The sequence below is a fragment of the Mollisia scopiformis genome, assembly GCF_001500285.1.
Source record: "Mollisia scopiformis unplaced genomic scaffold LY89scaffold_32, whole genome shotgun sequence".
Classification (NCBI taxonomy): Eukaryota; Fungi; Ascomycota; class Leotiomycetes; order Helotiales; family Mollisiaceae; genus Mollisia; species Mollisia scopiformis.
The window spans coordinates 294,567-311,069 of NW_017263612.1; the positions used below are offsets into that span (position 1 = coordinate 294,567).

Sequence of the window (16,503 nt, forward strand, 5' to 3'; positions counted from 1 at the left end):
AAGAAATAACCATTATTCGTCAAATCTGTTTTTCTAGTAGCACGGAGATCTTCACCTTCCTCGACTCGTGTAGTGCTCCGCACCTTATTTCCGTCGTAAGCTTGGACGACATCGCATCGCATTCCTCCCAAAACAAGACCAGCTCAATCTAAGCTCCTTCAATTCACCCTCCAGGAAGCTTCAAATATACGTTTGTCGCACATCGCAATATTTAGTGAATCCATGGTCAGAACACTATGTCAAGCTTAGAATGACATTCCACCTCAGCTCACTGGAACCTCGTACCTCGAGTAAGTCTCCAAAAAATAAGAATCACATTGCCTAAATTCTCTCTGTTGCTTGTCGCAAACTTTAGTAAAGCAGCTAGATATCCAGAAGGTGGGCTAAAAAGGGCAGGAATTCGAAGTCTCGACTTTTAGTGAAGCACTATCTTTTTTGCTGCCCAGTCAGAGAAGAAAGTAGATTCAGCCTGGATATTTTCGATATGGTATGTATCATTGCAGCCTGGTGAGACTGTTTCCCCTGCATATCACGAATGTCCAGTAGTGCCTGCTAGGCTTGGCCCAAATTGAGTTTTTCTTTGGAAGAACCCGAATTTGGATGAAAGGCAGGAATTTTCTTTGTCGCATGTCGTGGTTTTTAGTATGTTTGACCATTTTTTAGATGGCCTTGTAAGTGGTAGACAAGTTTTATGATATAAGACCAGTGCCACATTCCAGACAAAGACATGGAAGATTCGGATTGGTTGAGGGGAGGGAATGATACCCCAATGACGAATACGCTATTACTCCCACACTTTCAATTCTTATCTGAAATTGGACAGTGCTGAGAGCATCTGATTCTCAATTCTTCTTCGCCCCGTTGGTCGCTTCATGACTTGAGTCTTCCTTTGACTCCTGTCCAATAACGATCACGTGAATAGACACACTGCCCCGACGATCTCATTTAGGTACATTTTCTTGAGCTATTGTGATCGTCAAAAATATTTAGCAACTGCTAGCCCTGAGCATTTGGATAATTTCCATATCTCCATCAATCGCGGAAATATTGGTCGAGAAGATACCTTTGGAGGGTTAAACGCTCGCTAAATGTATAGGGGTCGCTTGCAATTCAGGGGTTCTTTTGTTCAAACTTGAGATTTGTACTATTGAGGGCAGGAAGAATACACACGAGTCCGATGTACTGACACCCGAAACATGGGTCCTCATTCAACGCAGAAATCGAATCATTGCCCCGCGTTCTCGGACTCAGGGCCCGTTTGACGCTGTGCAAGCATGCCATGATCCTCCAGCAAATTCTGGTTATCACTACAAGTCTATCAGCGAAGTTATTCCCATTTCGGAACATTGAAACATACTTCAATGTCTGATTCGGCAAGAACCAGGCAATGATAAATCCTGGGACGATGATGACCATTGCAGCAATATAAAAATACGACGTAACGTTATTATACTGTTTCTTTTTAGCATCCTCCCTCTTCTAGAGCAAGTTTGAGACTTACAGCAGCATTAATCGCTGTCCTCTCTGGAGTTCCCCACTCTGGAACCATGGTTGTAATCGAATTGAACAACGCCTCGACCAATTCCGGTGTAGATTTATCGCCCAATTGTTTTCTCAGTTGCTCTCTAAAAGTCCCTGTATAGATCGCACCACTGATAGCATCTCCGATACTCGACCCGAGTGTGCCAACCATGACTATCAATGCCGCCATCTGTGCTGTTTCCTTATGTGGTACATTGATAGTAGCCGCGACATATCCTCCAGTCTGTACGATGCCATCGCAAACTCCTTGGATAAGTTGCACGACGAGCAATTCCCCAAGCGTAGGATTGGAAGTACGGATCCGGAACATGACTCTATATCTGATGATGCGAATGAAGAGACCACCTACTATCCACCATTTGTATGTTCTGGTCTTCCACATGACCAGTCCGAAGAGAATGCCTGTAGCAAAAGTCATGACGCCGTTGATATAGGAAAGATTGGTAGCTTGCACGATGGTCAGGCCTTGGGCGATCAAGGCCCAGTTGTACAGGTATCCATGAGAGGCTTCTGCTGTCATGTAATCGGTGAAGTAGAGGAGGAAGGCTAGACATATTGATTTGTGCTTTAGGTAACGGACGGGGAAGAATGGATGTGCGGCGACTTTGCTTTCATAGAATGGGAGGGCGAATATGAGAAGGAGACCACCGATGACCATGAGCGTGGGGATCCAAGGTGTCTTGTAGCCGTGGGGTTGGAGGCTGGCGAGGGACAGGGGCAGGAGGATGAATGCTAGGCCGAGGATCATGATGGCCATGCCGCCAATGTCGATACTTGAGCAGACTTCGTAGACGCTCAGGCGAGCTTTCTTGATGTATTCAGCCTACCAAAAGTCAACCCAGACTCTCTCACAAAGCAAGAAGCAAGGGCAAAACTGACGGACTCTCGATACAGCCTTTCAGAGCAGAGAAACAGAAAAGGGATGCATACCTCCAACTTCTTCGCGCGACTTTGATACTTCAGAAGCAAGCTCATAATCGCAACAACCCCAAAAGGATACACAATAGCCAGAATCCCAATACCCCAAGCCCATCCAATGCCACCAAGACTAACGACCGCCAACACAATATAAGCCGAAACCCAAGGCAATATCAAATACGGCCAAAATTACAAATTAACACCCAAAGCTCTCTGCCTCGTACTCGTGAGATCCGCAATGACAATCGTGTTCATAGTATTCAAACAAGTAATCCCGATGATGCGGAGAATGGTTCCTACAGCGAACGCTTGGAAAGTCTGAGCACTAGCTGCAACGACGAGGCCGATGGTGATAAAGAGGAGCGCCGTAGGATACATTTCTCCACGACCGAAGATATCAGAGATCTTAGCCCAGACCGGCTTCATGAGGGAGAATGTTAGATTGCAAGCTACAGACAGAGCGGATGTTGAGGCTGTCTTCTTGAAATCAGAGATAGCGTAGACGTAGTAAGTAGCGAAGGTTGTGTTGTCTAATTCGCTGAAACTTAGTCAGAATGTGTAGTTATTTTCAGGGTTGGGACTTACTAGACAATCATGCAAAGTGCCAGTCTGTATTCGTTAGCTGATGTCTTGTCAGGATATGGATTTCTCGTACGAGAGAAAGACGAAGAGTTTCCCATGCTTGCCCCAGGCCTCTTGCATGAGTTCAATTCGTTGGGCACCTTCTTCACCAAGCTCAACTGATTGAAAAACGGGCTTCTGGATCTCCGAGTCGGTAGCATGGTGGTTGATTGTCATTGTCTTCTTGTCGTCCACGTCTGTGGTGGGAGTTTCAATTAACGTGGGAGCTGGTTCGACTCCCTCCGTCACGGCGAGAGTTGAGTTTTGATTCATAATCGACTTGATATGTTGAAAGATTGCCATATTGATATGGTCAACAACAAGATCTGCCGATTTGATAGAATTGAGATACTTCACATCCTGGGTAATGGTCTTATGTATAGGAGATTGACTTATCTAAAGTCTTCCACACGTACGGTTCGATAATCGAAGCCTTCTTTCCTTGACCGTTTCTACGCACGAATCACAGTAATTGTAATGCAAAGACATCAATAGCGTCCTATCATAAGATAAGCTTATTGATCCTTGCTATCGGTCGCTCGGATACTTCCTAGTTGTTGTTGCCCAGCAAACCTCATATTTGATGATCATGTGACTATTGGAAGACAACGACAGAGATAGCATAGAGATAGCGAAAGCAAAGATGTCCCATTTCATTGCAGCCGCATGTATCGTGGCTGCTCCCCGCTGCAAGTTACTATGCAACCATGTTCAGGTTCTTTCCGACGCAGTGGCTCGAAAGTGGGGGTGCATGCACGCTGTGATAGCAAAAGGAGGTAAGCGAGCCAAGACTCTTGCTATCTTCTCCATACCCCAGCAGAAGACGTCTGGAACGTGCACAACGCATACAAACTATGGAGATGTTAGACACCATGCACCAACTGATAGCATGTCCTTCGGTCTCTGAGGCTATTCTGCAAACCTTCCCTCAGAATCGAGAGCACGAGTATAGACAAGTTGAAGTCCGGAGCAGCATCGACGGAATTCAGATATGACCCTAGTCACAGAATTACCAAGCAAGTCGGCTACTGATCATGAAAGCTCAATAACAATGAATCAAAGTATAATCAACCATCGAGACCTGCTCTGGCATGTGAATCATGAGGTAAGTGACCAAGCCAGAACTCATTTTCGTTCGTTCGTTGATTCACTCAACGGACAGATATTCTCAAACCCAGAGATCGCTTATGAGGAAGTCACTGCTCACGATACACTCGTAGCAGCGTTGCAAGGCGAAGGTATCAAGGTAACACCTCACGCATACGGGATCCAAACGGCTTTCGAAGCTGAATTCGGATCTGGAGGCAGAGTTTTGGCTTTCAACGTTGAATACGATGCTCTCCCTGGTCTTGGTCATCTTGTGGACATAATCTCATCGCAACAACATCCCTGGGGGTATTTCTAGCAGTCGTAGATGCTCTCAAACAAAGCGATAAAGCTGGTCGTGTGCGATTACTTGGCACACCAGCAGAGGAAGCGATCGGAGGAAAGATTGCACTGATCGAGGCGGGAGCATATGCAGATGTCGAAGCGTGCATGATGATGCATCCAACGAGCCAGAGTGTATATCCCGATGATGTGCTAGGCGATGCTTTCGACAAGACTCTGGCAATCTCGGGATTTCGAGTGACGTTTCGAGGCAAACCAGCTCATGCTGCCTTGGCTCCATGGAAAGGAGTCAATGCTCTGGATGCTGCTGTTCTTGGATATACCAGCGTTTCTGCTCTACGACAGCAGCTACAGCCGGATGAACGGATTCATGGCATTATTGCTGAAGGAGGAGTAGCTGCCAATATCATTCCTGACAGAGCGGTTCTGGAATATGGAGTAAGAGCGCCAAGCCTCGCTGGAGCTGAGGCGTTGCAAGAACGAGTCCTTAATTGCTTCAAAGTCGCAGCGCAGGCCACTGGGTGTGAGATCGAGGCTGAGATTTTGGGAGTGTATGCTGACCTTCGAACCAATTTGTCGATATGTCGAGCATTCCAACAAGCGATAGAGGGCATGGGTCACAAGATGCAATGCAACGTCGACCGTGAAACAACGCCTGCATCGACTGATCAAGGCAATGTCAGTTATGTATGCCCGAGTTTCCAAGGTATCTTTGGGATCCCATCTGAGAATGCCTTCCCCCACACCGCAGGGTTTGCACAGGGGGCAGGTTCGATCGCTTCATTCGAGCGGTGTCTCTTGTCGGCTGAAGGAATGGCAATTGCAGCTTATCGTTTTCTGATGGACGATGACCTCGCCAATGAGGTGAAGAAGAACTTTCAACATCAGAAGTCTCTTGATTAGAGTGATTGGGGTCAAAGCAGAATCGAAACAAAGAAGTGACGTGTACAAGTTACAATGAATGCATATGGGGATTGGCAGGCATGGTAGTAAAGCCAAAATACAACCGAGTACCAAGAGGGCCAAGAACTTGCTGCAATTCGACTTACACAAGCATATCGCAGTCTATCTGATACTGTAACCAAGTCTCCTCGCACCAAACCAAAACTCAGGCAGAATATCTGGCATCTGAAAAAAGTCCCGCTGTTTATCAAGGCAGCGCACAATCTACTACGACCGTGGCTGCATTCGTGCTCGAGTATTTTCTATGATAGTACAGCAAATAACGTGTTTGCTATTGCTGTACTAATTATATATTGCGAAGGAATCTGCGTGATTGACATTCTCCTCAAATCATGCTTCAACTTATGTTGATGGGGCAAACTCGTCAATGACGCTAGTCACATCTCCATAAACACCACACGGATCGAACTCCATATTATACCCAAATGCTTTGGGTCCCGCGATCTCGAGCCCTCGTTTGCTCGTCCAGAGGGGATGGGCTGCGGCAATCATAACCATGACCTTTAGACCGTATCGATATTCGGGGACGCCAACTGCTTCGCCGCTTAAAGTGTCGAGGACCATGATCAAGTCTGGAACTGTGGCAAGGATCTACAGAAGTTGTGTGGTCAGCTTCGGAAGTCTTGAGGGAAGAGAGGAAAATGGGCTTGGCAAGGTCAAGGAGGTCGAATGACTCACCTTCTTTTCTCCAGACGCGTAGACAGCTTCTACCCTAAGGTTCTCATTGATGAACGGGATTGAGACCTTTTCAGGCCCATTGTCTTTACTTCCACCATCGTTGTCTTTCTCGTAGTCCTTGAGCTTTTCGATGACAAGCGTTCCATAGCTATGACCTTTGTGCACCGACTGTCCGACTCCTACGACCTTTCCTTCAAACACCTTACTCGCGCTCTGGGGACCACCAAATTCCTGGATGAGGTCCTCATGAACGGTTGCAATGGTACCTCTGGTGCGTGCATGAAGGACGGCACGACCAAGTCTCCAGGACAAAGACATCGATTTAGGTATGCCGTATTGTTGCAGCTCGGATTTTGTTGTTGGTCGGGCTGAGATACCTGCTGCGAGGCTAGATGTTACGCATTAACTCAGGTCTAAAATGAGATATTGGAAGGTGTTGATAGGATCCATACCCCATAGTGATGCATGATGCTCGCAGGACTTTGTCAACTGAGGCCGCGTCTTTTGCTGAAGTCAAGGTCATATTTGTTCCATCGCCGCTCGACAAAGAGGCTGGAAGTAGATGATTAATGTCATCGGCTCCGATGAAGAGTGAACTCATTTCAAAGGATGGGAAAGCTCGTCCTATGTCTCAAAATGTCAGTGGACAAAGAATGTCAAGTCGGAAGAAAGACCAAAGATAATGGAAAGGATCCGTACCCATGAGATCTGCATCAATGCAGGGAATATCATAGTATGTCGATGACGAGAGAAGCAGAGGCGCCATTCCATTGGACCCGCCTATTTCTGCAGTGAGCACCGCGGTGAACTTGATATTGAGATGCTTCTCCATCTCTTGCATTGCATGGAGAATCATGTCGCCACCAAGTTTCTCGATAGCAATTATGGGACTGCCCATCCCTGCAACTGGACCACATTGAGCATCGGCTGGCAAGTCATCAATATCGATGATCCTAATCTTGCCACCATCACGAAGGAGTTGGCGGGTCTGAAGATAGCTTGCGTAGGGTGTGCCACCACCAGCACAGCCGAGAATGTAGCAACCTATTGATATGTAATGAGCATCAGTTTCTGATAAATGCCAGACTCGGTTGCTGTCGATGTTTGGCCTGTAGGAGTCGTGGTCGATTTTTTCATCAGTCGAGTCATGCATCTCTCCATTCAAATCCCATTGCTTCGTTTCGTGATACGGCTCCTCCGCGGCTGAGTCGTCGATAGCTTCATTCTCTGCATCTTCCAAGAATCGTACGTAGTCGACCGGACCTACAACCTTCACTGAGATCTTAAATTTCCCTTCAATATATGGGATGCCCGAAACCTCTTCTTCGATGATGCGGATCTGTGAGGTTTTTGCCCCTCTCGAAATGGCTTGAGCAATGGCTTTAGCTTTCACATCCGCCAGTGCGTTGTCCTTATTGCTGGCATCAACGATCATTTCAGCGTCCTCTCCAATTTCGGCAACAGCTGCTCCCACGGCGTTGGCAACACCTGCATGTCGAGGAACCTCGATTGAAGCCACCCCTTCCAGTTTTGAAGGACAAAGAAACGCTCCTCCTCCAACGAGAAGTAAGTTGCATGGTTCTGGTGATGTCTTCATTCTGTCGATATGGTCCTCGAGCATTTGCTTGATTTTTTCCTTTGCCAATTGGATTGTTGCAAGGGGAACTTCTGGGGTCAAACTACCGATTTTGGCTTCGCCAGCCGCAACCATGATGTCGGTCGTAGTCAAACAATCACCATGAAAGCATATGGCTTTCTCCCTCAGTGCTTGTCCAACACTATCTGGACCAATAGATAGTTTGCCATTTGAATTTTCATGCACAAGAGACCCTCCACCAAGTCCAATGCTTTCCACTTGAGGCATTGCAAAATTGACTCTGACTCCCCCAATGTCGGTAGTTGCGCTAGCCAGTCGGGGAAATCCACTTGGGAGAAGACAGCCAATGTCTGTTGTTGTCCCACCAATATCTATGACATATCGACTCTCACCCAATTGATGTTCTGCTGATAGAAATGAAGCTCCTCTTATAGAGTTCGTGGCTCCTGAAGAGAAGATCCGGATGGGATACGACATGGCTTCCTTGGACGACAGAAGTTGACCGGAATTGGAAGTTAGATATAGTGGACAGCTGAGTTCCAGACGTTTCATAGCCCGCTTGAAGCCATTGATTGTTCGCCTAGCGAAGCGCAAGGTCGATGAATTCAGAATGGTTGCATTCTCTCGTGCCAGGATACCAACTCCAGCAACTATGTTCTATCAGTCTGTTCTTGAATAAAGAGGTAGTTTGCTTTACCATCTTTGGAACATACAATGTCCACATCTTCGCCTAATGCTTTCCTCAGAAGATCACGAACCTTCTCTTCTTGGTGATACTTCTCATCGAATGGCGAATAGATGCCAACTATTGCAACTCTACGGAGTCCTTTCTCCTTGATGATTCTGGCTTGCTCAAGCACTTCACTCTCTTTGATGGGGCCAAGTTCTGCACCATCGATCTGGACGCCACCGGATATGCTGGCAAAATGACCATTGATGACTACTCATGGTCAGCTGAATCATTCGGACTCAGAATTAAACTCACTCCTCTTCAGCGCTGGTGGAAAATCAATAAATGGGGGAGTATATCTCAAATAGTTTCCGGCAGCTAAACGAATGACTGCTACAGGGTCAAGTCTCGAGACATCACGTTCCACGACAGCGTTGATGAAGTGCTTCGCAATCAGCTTAACACTTTACGTGGAAGTTGAGGAAAGTTTACTGTTGTTCCTATCATCAAGCTTGCCACACTTGCTGGAGAAAGTTTTGCACTTTCGAGAAGAGTTCGAATCGCTTCCTCAATCCCAGTGGTCACATCTGTTCCCGTGGTAGCTTTGTAGGATGATATAACTGCATCTGGTCCCGTCTTGTTTGGATCCAAAAGCACTGCGTCCGTGTTCGTCCCTGAGAAACTTGATAAGTAGCTGATCCTCAAAGGTAGTACAAATTGCATACATACCACCGACATCAACGCCAAGGATCAATCTTCGACTCGCCATATCGACTTCAAGATGCTTCAACGAGGTATAAGAAAAGATCGTGGATGTATTTACAAAAAGCTTAAATATATCCTCTTGCGTTTATGAGATAAATCACAAAGTCCGTAAAGAGACGCCAAAGATAGCCTGCAAACATAACGTAGACATAACAAATTTGTCATGTGCCAAGCAAGACACATTATAGTTAGAGATTGTTGTCTGTGTATGGCATAGAATCAGATTGAGAGATAGCCAAGAGTCTCCTATGCTATCAGCGGGAAGGCTGCTCTGCATCCCACTCTTGTGCATGAACCTTCATGCCTTTCAAACTGAAAGTCTACGTACAATCGGTCCATACATCTAAGAGCCCAGACCATTTATAAATAGAGCTATCACAGATACAATGAAGGAGGATTCGTCTTCGAAGATGAAACTGTACATTCGGTGGGGATGTTTGCTCACAGAGTCACATCTTCTCCCTCTATCTTTAACAAATACGGTAAGCAAGGACAGGTGAGTAGTGTTATGTAGAAAAGCTATGAAGGAGAGTTGCAATGTTGATCGCCAATCGATCAAAGTGCGTCTTCTTCAATACGCTTGAGTTCGTGTTCGTCGTGACTGCCAGCGTTTGCCCAGGTGGCTTTCATTTCCGAATGGTCACGTGTGCCGTGCTGTAGACGGGCAATGGTTGTTGAGCTGGGCACCAGAGCCTTGCCACGATACAGCGACGAGTTAGCTTTCGCTGTTGTGTCAACGGTCAAGATCGAGGTGCATCAATACGATCGAGATCTGCGCCTCGGTTCCTCGAAAAGTATATCGTGGTCTTTTCAGCTTTTAGAACGCGTACCGGAAGTCCTTGGCTTCATTGTACCCATCCGTTGACAGTTCCGTCTGAGATGGTCTCTAGAGCTGTGAAGTACTCTTCTCCGAACCCTTCAGCTTGCCAAGACTCGTACTATCGAGATTCGAGTGTGCGGCGACTGCTCGGGGTGTCGAGAAAATGGATGCCGATTTGGGGACGAGCTCTGAATCCCGTCAGAAAGGATTTCGAGAACGATTCAAATCACGATTCTTGAACTCAAAAGACAAAGGCACTAGTGCAGTCTTGTCACCAGCGAAGGAACACCAGACTGCGCCCACGTCCAAGGCAGCTGAGAACGCTAAAGACCGAAAGCACTCAATCACTTCTTCTATAAACACATTTCCCCTCAAAGATGCTGCAAACACGGGTCACAGCTTACCTTTGCAGGCTAAAGGGGACTCCGAAACTACTACTTCGATGCTCCCAATTGTCCCCACTACTTCACGGTCAATCAAAGAACCACAAAAATCACCACCAATCGCAGAGGTGTGGAACCAAGCATACGAAGCTCTGAGAGCCCAAGAGGAAAGGCTCATCAAAGAGTACGAACGCATTCTCTCCGTTGAGCTCAGCACAGTTTTCGGGTTGATAGCCGACATGTCATCGCCTCATTCCGTCAAATCGACAAGAAAAGACCAGATGGAGCGCATTTTGAGTAAGAAAATTGCAGAGATGAAAAATAATGAATTCAAGTTGAAGTTCAATGGCATGGATATCGCCGTCAGGGATCTCGCAAAGCCTGTCCTTGATATTGTCAATTCAGCTAATAATTATATTACTAATGCCGCGAGTGCGAATCCGTACGCGTCCATTGCATGGGCTGGTGTAGGCCTCATACTTCCGGTAAGTTGTAATTCCTAGACTGCATGTCCAATACTAAAATTTCCAGCTATTCCTTAATCCTTCGGAACAAACAACCTCAATGGCAAATGGCCTCAGAACAATCTCTGACCTAATTGTTCAGAGCTCGATGAGAGAGGCGCTGTATGCTCATCGGTATGAGTCTGAACGCAACACAACAGATCACATGTTTGAGAGTATCCATTCTTTGTATCGAAATGCACTACAAGAGCAATATCGCCTGATACTCAAGTTCCAAGCCACGTATGTCTGCTACTGCTCGAGAAGCAAAGGTGCAAAGCTTGTCTCAGACCTAGTCAAATGGGACAAGTGGGACTCGTCACTGCAAGACATTCAGCAACAAGATCAAACTTTTTCTAGAGTCTACAACATCTTGAGAGATAAAGTGACCCAGGAAGAGTACGACAAACTTTCTGGGCGCCATATCGAGATCTTCAGCACTATGGAAGTAATAGATAGCGATACATCAGCCTTGAGGATAGCCATTGAACATACTCAATCGGATCAGCGTACAAGAGAATTACTCCAGTGGTTATCGCCTGTTGATCTAGCAGAAGGCTATCGGAACGCGATTTCAAAACTGAAAGTAGACACTGGCGACTGGCTATTGCGAAGGATGGAAACGGAGTCCGAATTCTCTTCTTTGGCTCCATGGAAAAGGTTGTTCCTGTATCTTCACCTATCAAGATCATGGTACTAACCAAGTTTCATAGCTGGTGCTGGCAAATCTGTCTTAAGGTACGAAATTATTTTGCCACAGTCTGAATTCGCGCGTAGTCTAACAGTATCGGACAGTGCATCGGTCATCAAAAGCCTCGAATCTGCTTATGACACAGATCCAAATATTTCTATAGCCTATTTCTTTTTCAGCTTCAATGATCAAAAAGCCCAAAGCACGGATATAATGCTTTGCTCCTTAATTCGACAGCTCTAGTGCAAGCGGCCCGACAGACCTCCAGTCATCGATAAACTAGACGAATGCCAGAGAAAGAATCACAGACCCGATCTCGAGATTCTTAAGAAGGCAATAGCAGCTATGACTGGTGGCTTTTCAGACGTCTATCTTGTTATCGATGCGCTGGACGAGTGTTTCGATGAGAAGGGCTCAATGAAACGAGATAGTTTATTGGAAGTCCTGTCCGAACTTCATGGACTGGAATTGTCGAATTTTCACTTGTTATGCACGAGCCGCAGCGCGCCGGATATTGTTGCGACGTTCAGGTCACTCATGATCGCCTCTAATAGCACCAAGAGAATCGATTTGGACAGCTCAGTTTGTATTGGCTTTATCCAAAGGGATATTAGCCTTTATCTGGACCGAGTATTCGCTTCCACCAAATTCGAGTTCTGGCCAGACTCAATGAAAACCGAAGCTCGAGAAGTATTGATCAAGAACGCTGAAGGAATGTAAGCTTGAAGATCTCGAAGTCAAACTTCCCTATCACCATAGATCTATGGCTTTCCAGGCGCGCTTTGCTAATCTGGTTTTGCTTTCAGGTTTCAATATGTGGTTTGTCAATTGGACCATCTCGAGGAATGCGCGAATTCAAGCGAGGTTCAACAATCATTGAGGTCCCTTCCAAGAGGTTTGGATGCAACATACGCCAGAATGTTACAAAATGTGAAATTGGATCGTAAGAAGCAAGTATTAAGCACTCTGAAATGGCTCTGCTTCTCTGCAAGACCGTTGACTTTGGGAGAGCTTGCTGAAATTTTCATTCTTGATCCTGAAGGCGACGTTCCTTTCAACCATGAACAACGACTTTTCAAGGCGGAAGCAGTGCTCACATACCTGCCTAAGATAGTTACTGTACCAGGATATAGCGTTAGGTATCACACGAAGATGGTAGTGAAATTCAGTCATTTCTCCATAAAGGTAAGAGCCCTTATCTCTTCAAAACCATCCCGTATCGAAAGAACGTCCGGCACAGACCGTAGTATGCAAATTGACGTCTATATCAAGCTCGTATTCTCTTTCCAAATTCAGAAGTCTCCACCTGTTCCAAAGGACAAGTCCGAAAGTTCGACGATTCCCTGGACATTGATTAGGACTCGCTCCATTCAGCCTGGAGGGCCTGAAAAACCCGACTTGCCGATGTTGGAAATAATTTCTTGATTCGCGGCCAATTTTTATGCAGCTAACTTTGATCTCTCTAGGAATATCTCATTTCTAGCCGGATTTTGGTATCAGATGGGCCTGCCAAAGATTTCTTCACTGACGAGACAAATGCGAATCTCCACATCGTGCATTCATGTTTAGCATATCATTTGCACCTCAGCAGACAAATACTGGTCACCAAAGAGATTTTCCGACAGTTCCAGCTGTGGGACTATGCAGTCGACTATTGGGACGTGCATTTGGACAAAGTGCCTCGACAAAAGTGGCCAGTCCAACTCCGAAGGTGCTTGCTTCAGATATTTACGTCGGGTTCACAGAGTATGTTAAATCTATGTCGGTCAATCGATCCAGATTGCAGTCGCTATTCGAGTTGGGAAATAGATATACCCTATCCACCGCTTTATTATTCAGTCACAACCGATGCTTCGGCATTGGTGGAAGAGCTAATAGAACGGGGTGCCTATATCAATGAATACTCAGAGGCTTCTAGATACGGAACTGCACTACAAGCTGCAGCATATAGAGGATCTGAACGCATCGTTCAGCTATTGCTTGATAATGGTGCTGATGTGCGTTTACGTGGAGGCAGATTTGGGAATGCACTACAAGGTGCCGTAGCTGGAAATGAGCTTGAAATCGCAAAATTGCTCCTTGCTCACGGAGCAAAGGTAGACCCGCCAGATTCGGAGTGGGAGAGCCTCATAGCCCAACTTAGAGCAAAACGCGCGGAATATGAGATAGCCATCCGGTTGTGCGAATTTCAGAAGGATCCAGAGCGGTATCTTGCGAAGGAGATGGATAAGCAAGAGCGAGAGGGTCTTGGAGAGGTAATGCGATTGTGGCGTAAACTAAAATCCCAGGCTTCGTGGAATGTCCCAAAAGTGGACACGAAGGCTAAGTATCTAAGACTGACGAAAGATTATTGAAGTTCTACTCCACCTTAGTATCATGTATGCCACCATCTTTGATCTGGACGTGGAGGCGACATTTGTGTCTTTTCATTTCCAATGTTCGACGGGATGCCATTCGCTGTTCGACACAGGAAGAATCTTCTTGGCACACTACAAGAAAAGGCTCTCGAGGTACGGCTTCGATGTTATAAAACTAGGAGTTATCTGCTATTTAATGTCGACATCATACCGTCATATGATTCGCAATGACAACACTCTCGCTGCCTCTGCTCTCAACTCTTCTAAAACATCTCTTCATCCACCCAACAAGATAAACACTCTCCACTACATTCTCACTGAAATCCACCTTTCCCTCCCCATCCACCTCCCTCTTTTTCGTAATCCTCACATTCCCCAACATACCCGCAGCCAGTACACAAAGCCACATCAACGGCAAGATACTAATAAATGCCCAAACAACACCACTCCTTGCTGCGTCCTGAATCGTCGCCTTCGCTTCCTCGCTCAAGGTGCTGATCGATGAAGTATACCCCTCCATAGCGGATGCACTGAGTCCAGCTTTATTATTGAACACTGAACCCATGATAGTCATTGATATCGTCCCACCGAAGGGGACGGCGAAGGAGGTCAGTGCTATGACCGACGCGATGTTGTTTGGGAAGAACCCGATGCCATGCAGGGAGTTTGGCATGAAGCGCATTCCAGTTCCTGCACCAGTGAGGGCGATCATACCAAAGATGGTCGCGTTGTGGCCCTGATGTAATGCCCAGGTAAGAACAGTGATACCTGTAGCTTCGATGATGGAGCCGAGGAAGAGAGGTGTGAAGGTTTGGCGGGGGTAGATGTTGCACATTACCATGGCGGAATAGACACCTACACCTATACCTGGTGTGTAGTAGAGGAGTTGTACACCGGCTTTGGAGGGGGTGTAGAGTTTCACAAAGGTGAAGTATATATCGACGAAGTATAAGACGGCTATCATGCCCATTCCAGTGCAGAAGTTGATGTAGAATAGCAGGCCCATGTTGCGTTGAGAGAGAAGAGCCCAAGGGATGGTGGGGCGTTGCAGGGGTATGAGGCGAGAGAGGTAGCGTCCCGGCGCCATGATTGATTGGTATATAATGAAGGTTATGGAGAGAAAGGAACCGAGGATCAAGCAGATGATAACTTGAGGGGAGGACCAGGGATACCGAGCTCCTCCCCATGTGAGACCAAGAATCAGAAGACTCATACCGAACAAGAAGAGAACTTGACCTCCAAAATCGATAGTTGAGAGTCTAGCCTTGAGTTTGTGGGTCTCTCCTGATTGTGCTAGGAGTTCTGGCAGTGGTTGAGGACCAAGTAATTCCTTTCGGAGTACGACGAAGAAAAGGATTGCCCCTGTTGCTGCGACAGGCAGATTAATACCAAAACACCATCTCCAAGTCTTGTCTGTCAAGTAGCCTCCAATAACAGGTCCGATGGCGTAAGAGAGTCCTCCAACCATGCCAAAGATGCTATTGTTCTTTGCGTTTCCCTTCAACGAGACTTTGTCAGACATGATGACTCTGGTGGTGACATTAATTCCGGCTACTGAGAGTCCTTGAATCGCACGGCCAAAGATGAGGAGTGGAAAGGCATTAGTTGGCGCACTTGTGCAGATAGCACTTCCAATCATCATCAAGATCAGGACAGCTTCCATTGTAGCTGTTCTTCCAAAGATGTCACACATCTGACTCCAGAACGGAATGAATGCTGCTGAGCACAAGTTGAACGCTGAGATAATCCACGTCATCTGAGATATTTGGCCTGTAGTTGTTAGCGTTTATCGTCACTGAGGCAGGGTCTACTACCAAAATCGATAGCAATCCATGGCAAAGCAGAAGCTATGATGGTTACATCAAGAGCTGACAAGGCGAAAGGGAAGAATATCCCGACGATGAGTTTGAATCGATACTTTCTTGCTGTTAACTGTTCTTTTCGACATATTGTACATCTGCCTTTGGCATCAGGCTGGAAAGCGGTTGTTGCTTGCACATGGTTCTCCTTTTCCACGTGATCGGTTGGAAGTTCCGTCTTGGTTTGAGGCTCGACAGTTCTCTGAATCTGATGATGGCAAGTACGTGCTGGCTTATCTTTTCTTTTTCGATTCAATATGAAACCCATGGCTGATCACGTTTCTCAGGCTGTGCTTCACGAGCAGGAAGCAGAAAGGGGATATAGGTAACAAGGATAAAGCGTTTCAACAAAAAGAGAAGGAAGCAAGTACAAGGGAATGACTCAGAAACATAATGATGGTGCTGTTCGTGATTCATTATCCACATGTTGAAGTCATGCTGTAAATAATGGGCAGATGATTCCTCCCTTTGGAACGCATGGCGCTTTGCAGAGGTCTTCATTGGACGAGATTGACTTACTGCGCACTCGAAGCCATATAGTGAGCCGAGCGTTGAAGACATTGATAATGTCCTACCTTCAATACCTCGACGACGCATTTGATTCTCGAGCACGAGAGAAGTATATCTTCAAAACCGAGTCAAGGAGCAAAGGTTCCGCGGTCTAATTAAAGTATGGCAACACCAGTGGGTGTCAGAATTCGTGAACCACGCTAAAATTAGCGAATAACACGAAAATCGCGCCCCGCC

General features: G+C 46.4%; 5 protein-coding genes across 5 annotated transcripts; 2 read left to right on the forward strand and 3 right to left on the reverse strand.

Moving 5' to 3' along the window:
* Window positions 1–1,004: 1,004 nt before the first annotated feature.
* Window positions 1,005–3,763, reverse strand: LY89DRAFT_711558 (MFS general substrate transporter). The gene is made up of 8 exons (XM_018217911.1): window positions 3,633–3,763; window positions 3,116–3,580; window positions 3,046–3,069; window positions 2,654–2,998; window positions 2,473–2,590; window positions 1,502–2,365; window positions 1,358–1,452; window positions 1,005–1,307 (listed from the first exon to the last, which is right to left on the reverse strand). The coding sequence occupies exons 2-8, from the start codon at window positions 3,382–3,384 to the stop codon at window positions 1,226–1,228; spliced, it is 1,797 nt and encodes a 598-aa protein (XP_018062851.1). The 5' UTR covers window positions 3,385–3,580; window positions 3,633–3,763; the 3' UTR covers window positions 1,005–1,225.
* A 225-nt stretch (window positions 3,764–3,988) lies between these two features.
* LY89DRAFT_711559 (uncharacterized protein) lies at window positions 3,989–5,373 on the forward strand (the record flags this gene model as incomplete). Its single annotated transcript, XM_018217912.1, has 3 exons — window positions 3,989–4,186; window positions 4,244–4,433; window positions 4,487–5,373. Exons 1-3 carry the CDS (start codon window positions 4,073–4,075, stop codon window positions 5,371–5,373), a joined length of 1,191 nt encoding a protein of 396 aa, XP_018062852.1. The 5' UTR covers window positions 3,989–4,072.
* A 201-nt stretch (window positions 5,374–5,574) lies between these two features.
* On the reverse strand, window positions 5,575–9,398 carry LY89DRAFT_332024 (uncharacterized protein). Its single transcript, XM_018206796.1, has 8 exons — window positions 9,108–9,398; window positions 8,871–9,052; window positions 8,694–8,823; window positions 8,406–8,648; window positions 6,811–8,358; window positions 6,564–6,735; window positions 6,112–6,499; window positions 5,575–6,024 (listed from the first exon to the last, which is right to left on the reverse strand). The coding sequence occupies exons 1-8, from the start codon at window positions 9,145–9,147 to the stop codon at window positions 5,776–5,778; spliced, it is 2,952 nt and encodes a 983-aa protein (XP_018062853.1). The 5' UTR covers window positions 9,148–9,398; the 3' UTR covers window positions 5,575–5,775.
* Window positions 9,399–10,126: 728 nt separating this feature from the next.
* On the forward strand, window positions 10,127–13,894 carry LY89DRAFT_741860 (uncharacterized protein; the record flags this gene model as incomplete). The annotated part of the gene is made up of 6 exons (XM_018220763.1): window positions 10,127–10,831; window positions 10,878–11,509; window positions 11,563–11,587; window positions 11,784–12,256; window positions 12,347–12,725; window positions 13,007–13,894. The coding sequence occupies 6 exons, from the start codon at window positions 10,127–10,129 to the stop codon at window positions 13,892–13,894; spliced, it is 3,102 nt and encodes a 1,033-aa protein (XP_018062854.1).
* A 208-nt stretch (window positions 13,895–14,102) lies between these two features.
* LY89DRAFT_764658 (MFS general substrate transporter) lies at window positions 14,103–16,317 on the reverse strand (the record flags this gene model as incomplete). The annotated part of the gene is made up of 4 exons (XM_018221645.1): window positions 14,103–14,452; window positions 14,486–15,667; window positions 15,712–15,871; window positions 16,276–16,317. The coding sequence occupies 4 exons, from the start codon at window positions 16,315–16,317 to the stop codon at window positions 14,103–14,105; spliced, it is 1,734 nt and encodes a 577-aa protein (XP_018062855.1).
* Between the last annotated feature and the right edge of the window lie 186 nt (window positions 16,318–16,503).

What these genes read in the sequence shown, in the direction of transcription:
- LY89DRAFT_711558 (XM_018217911.1), bottom strand. Translation starts at nt 3,384, where the DNA reads ATGGCAATCTTTCAACATATCAAGTCGATTATGAATCAAAACTCAACT. An exon ending in GCACTTTGCATGATTGTCTA is followed by an intron (nt 2,999 to 3,045) that starts GTAAGTCCCAAC and finishes ACTAAGTTTCAG; the next exon opens with CGAATTAGACAACACAACCT. An exon ending in TTGCCGAATCAGACATTGAA is followed by an intron (nt 1,308 to 1,357) that starts GTATGTTTCAAT and finishes ATAGACTTGTAG; the next exon opens with TGATAACCAGAATTTGCTGG.
- LY89DRAFT_332024 (XM_018206796.1), bottom strand. Translation starts at nt 9,147, where the DNA reads ATGGCGAGTCGAAGATTGATCCTTGGCGTTGATGTCGGTG. An exon ending in CATTGTATGTTCCAAAGATG is followed by an intron (nt 8,359 to 8,405) that starts GTAAAGCAAACT and finishes GATAGAACATAG; the next exon opens with TTGCTGGAGTTGGTATCCTG. An exon ending in ACGCGTCTGGAGAAAAGAAG is followed by an intron (nt 6,025 to 6,111) that starts GTGAGTCATTCG and finishes CAACTTCTGTAG; the next exon opens with ATCCTTGCCACAGTTCCAGA.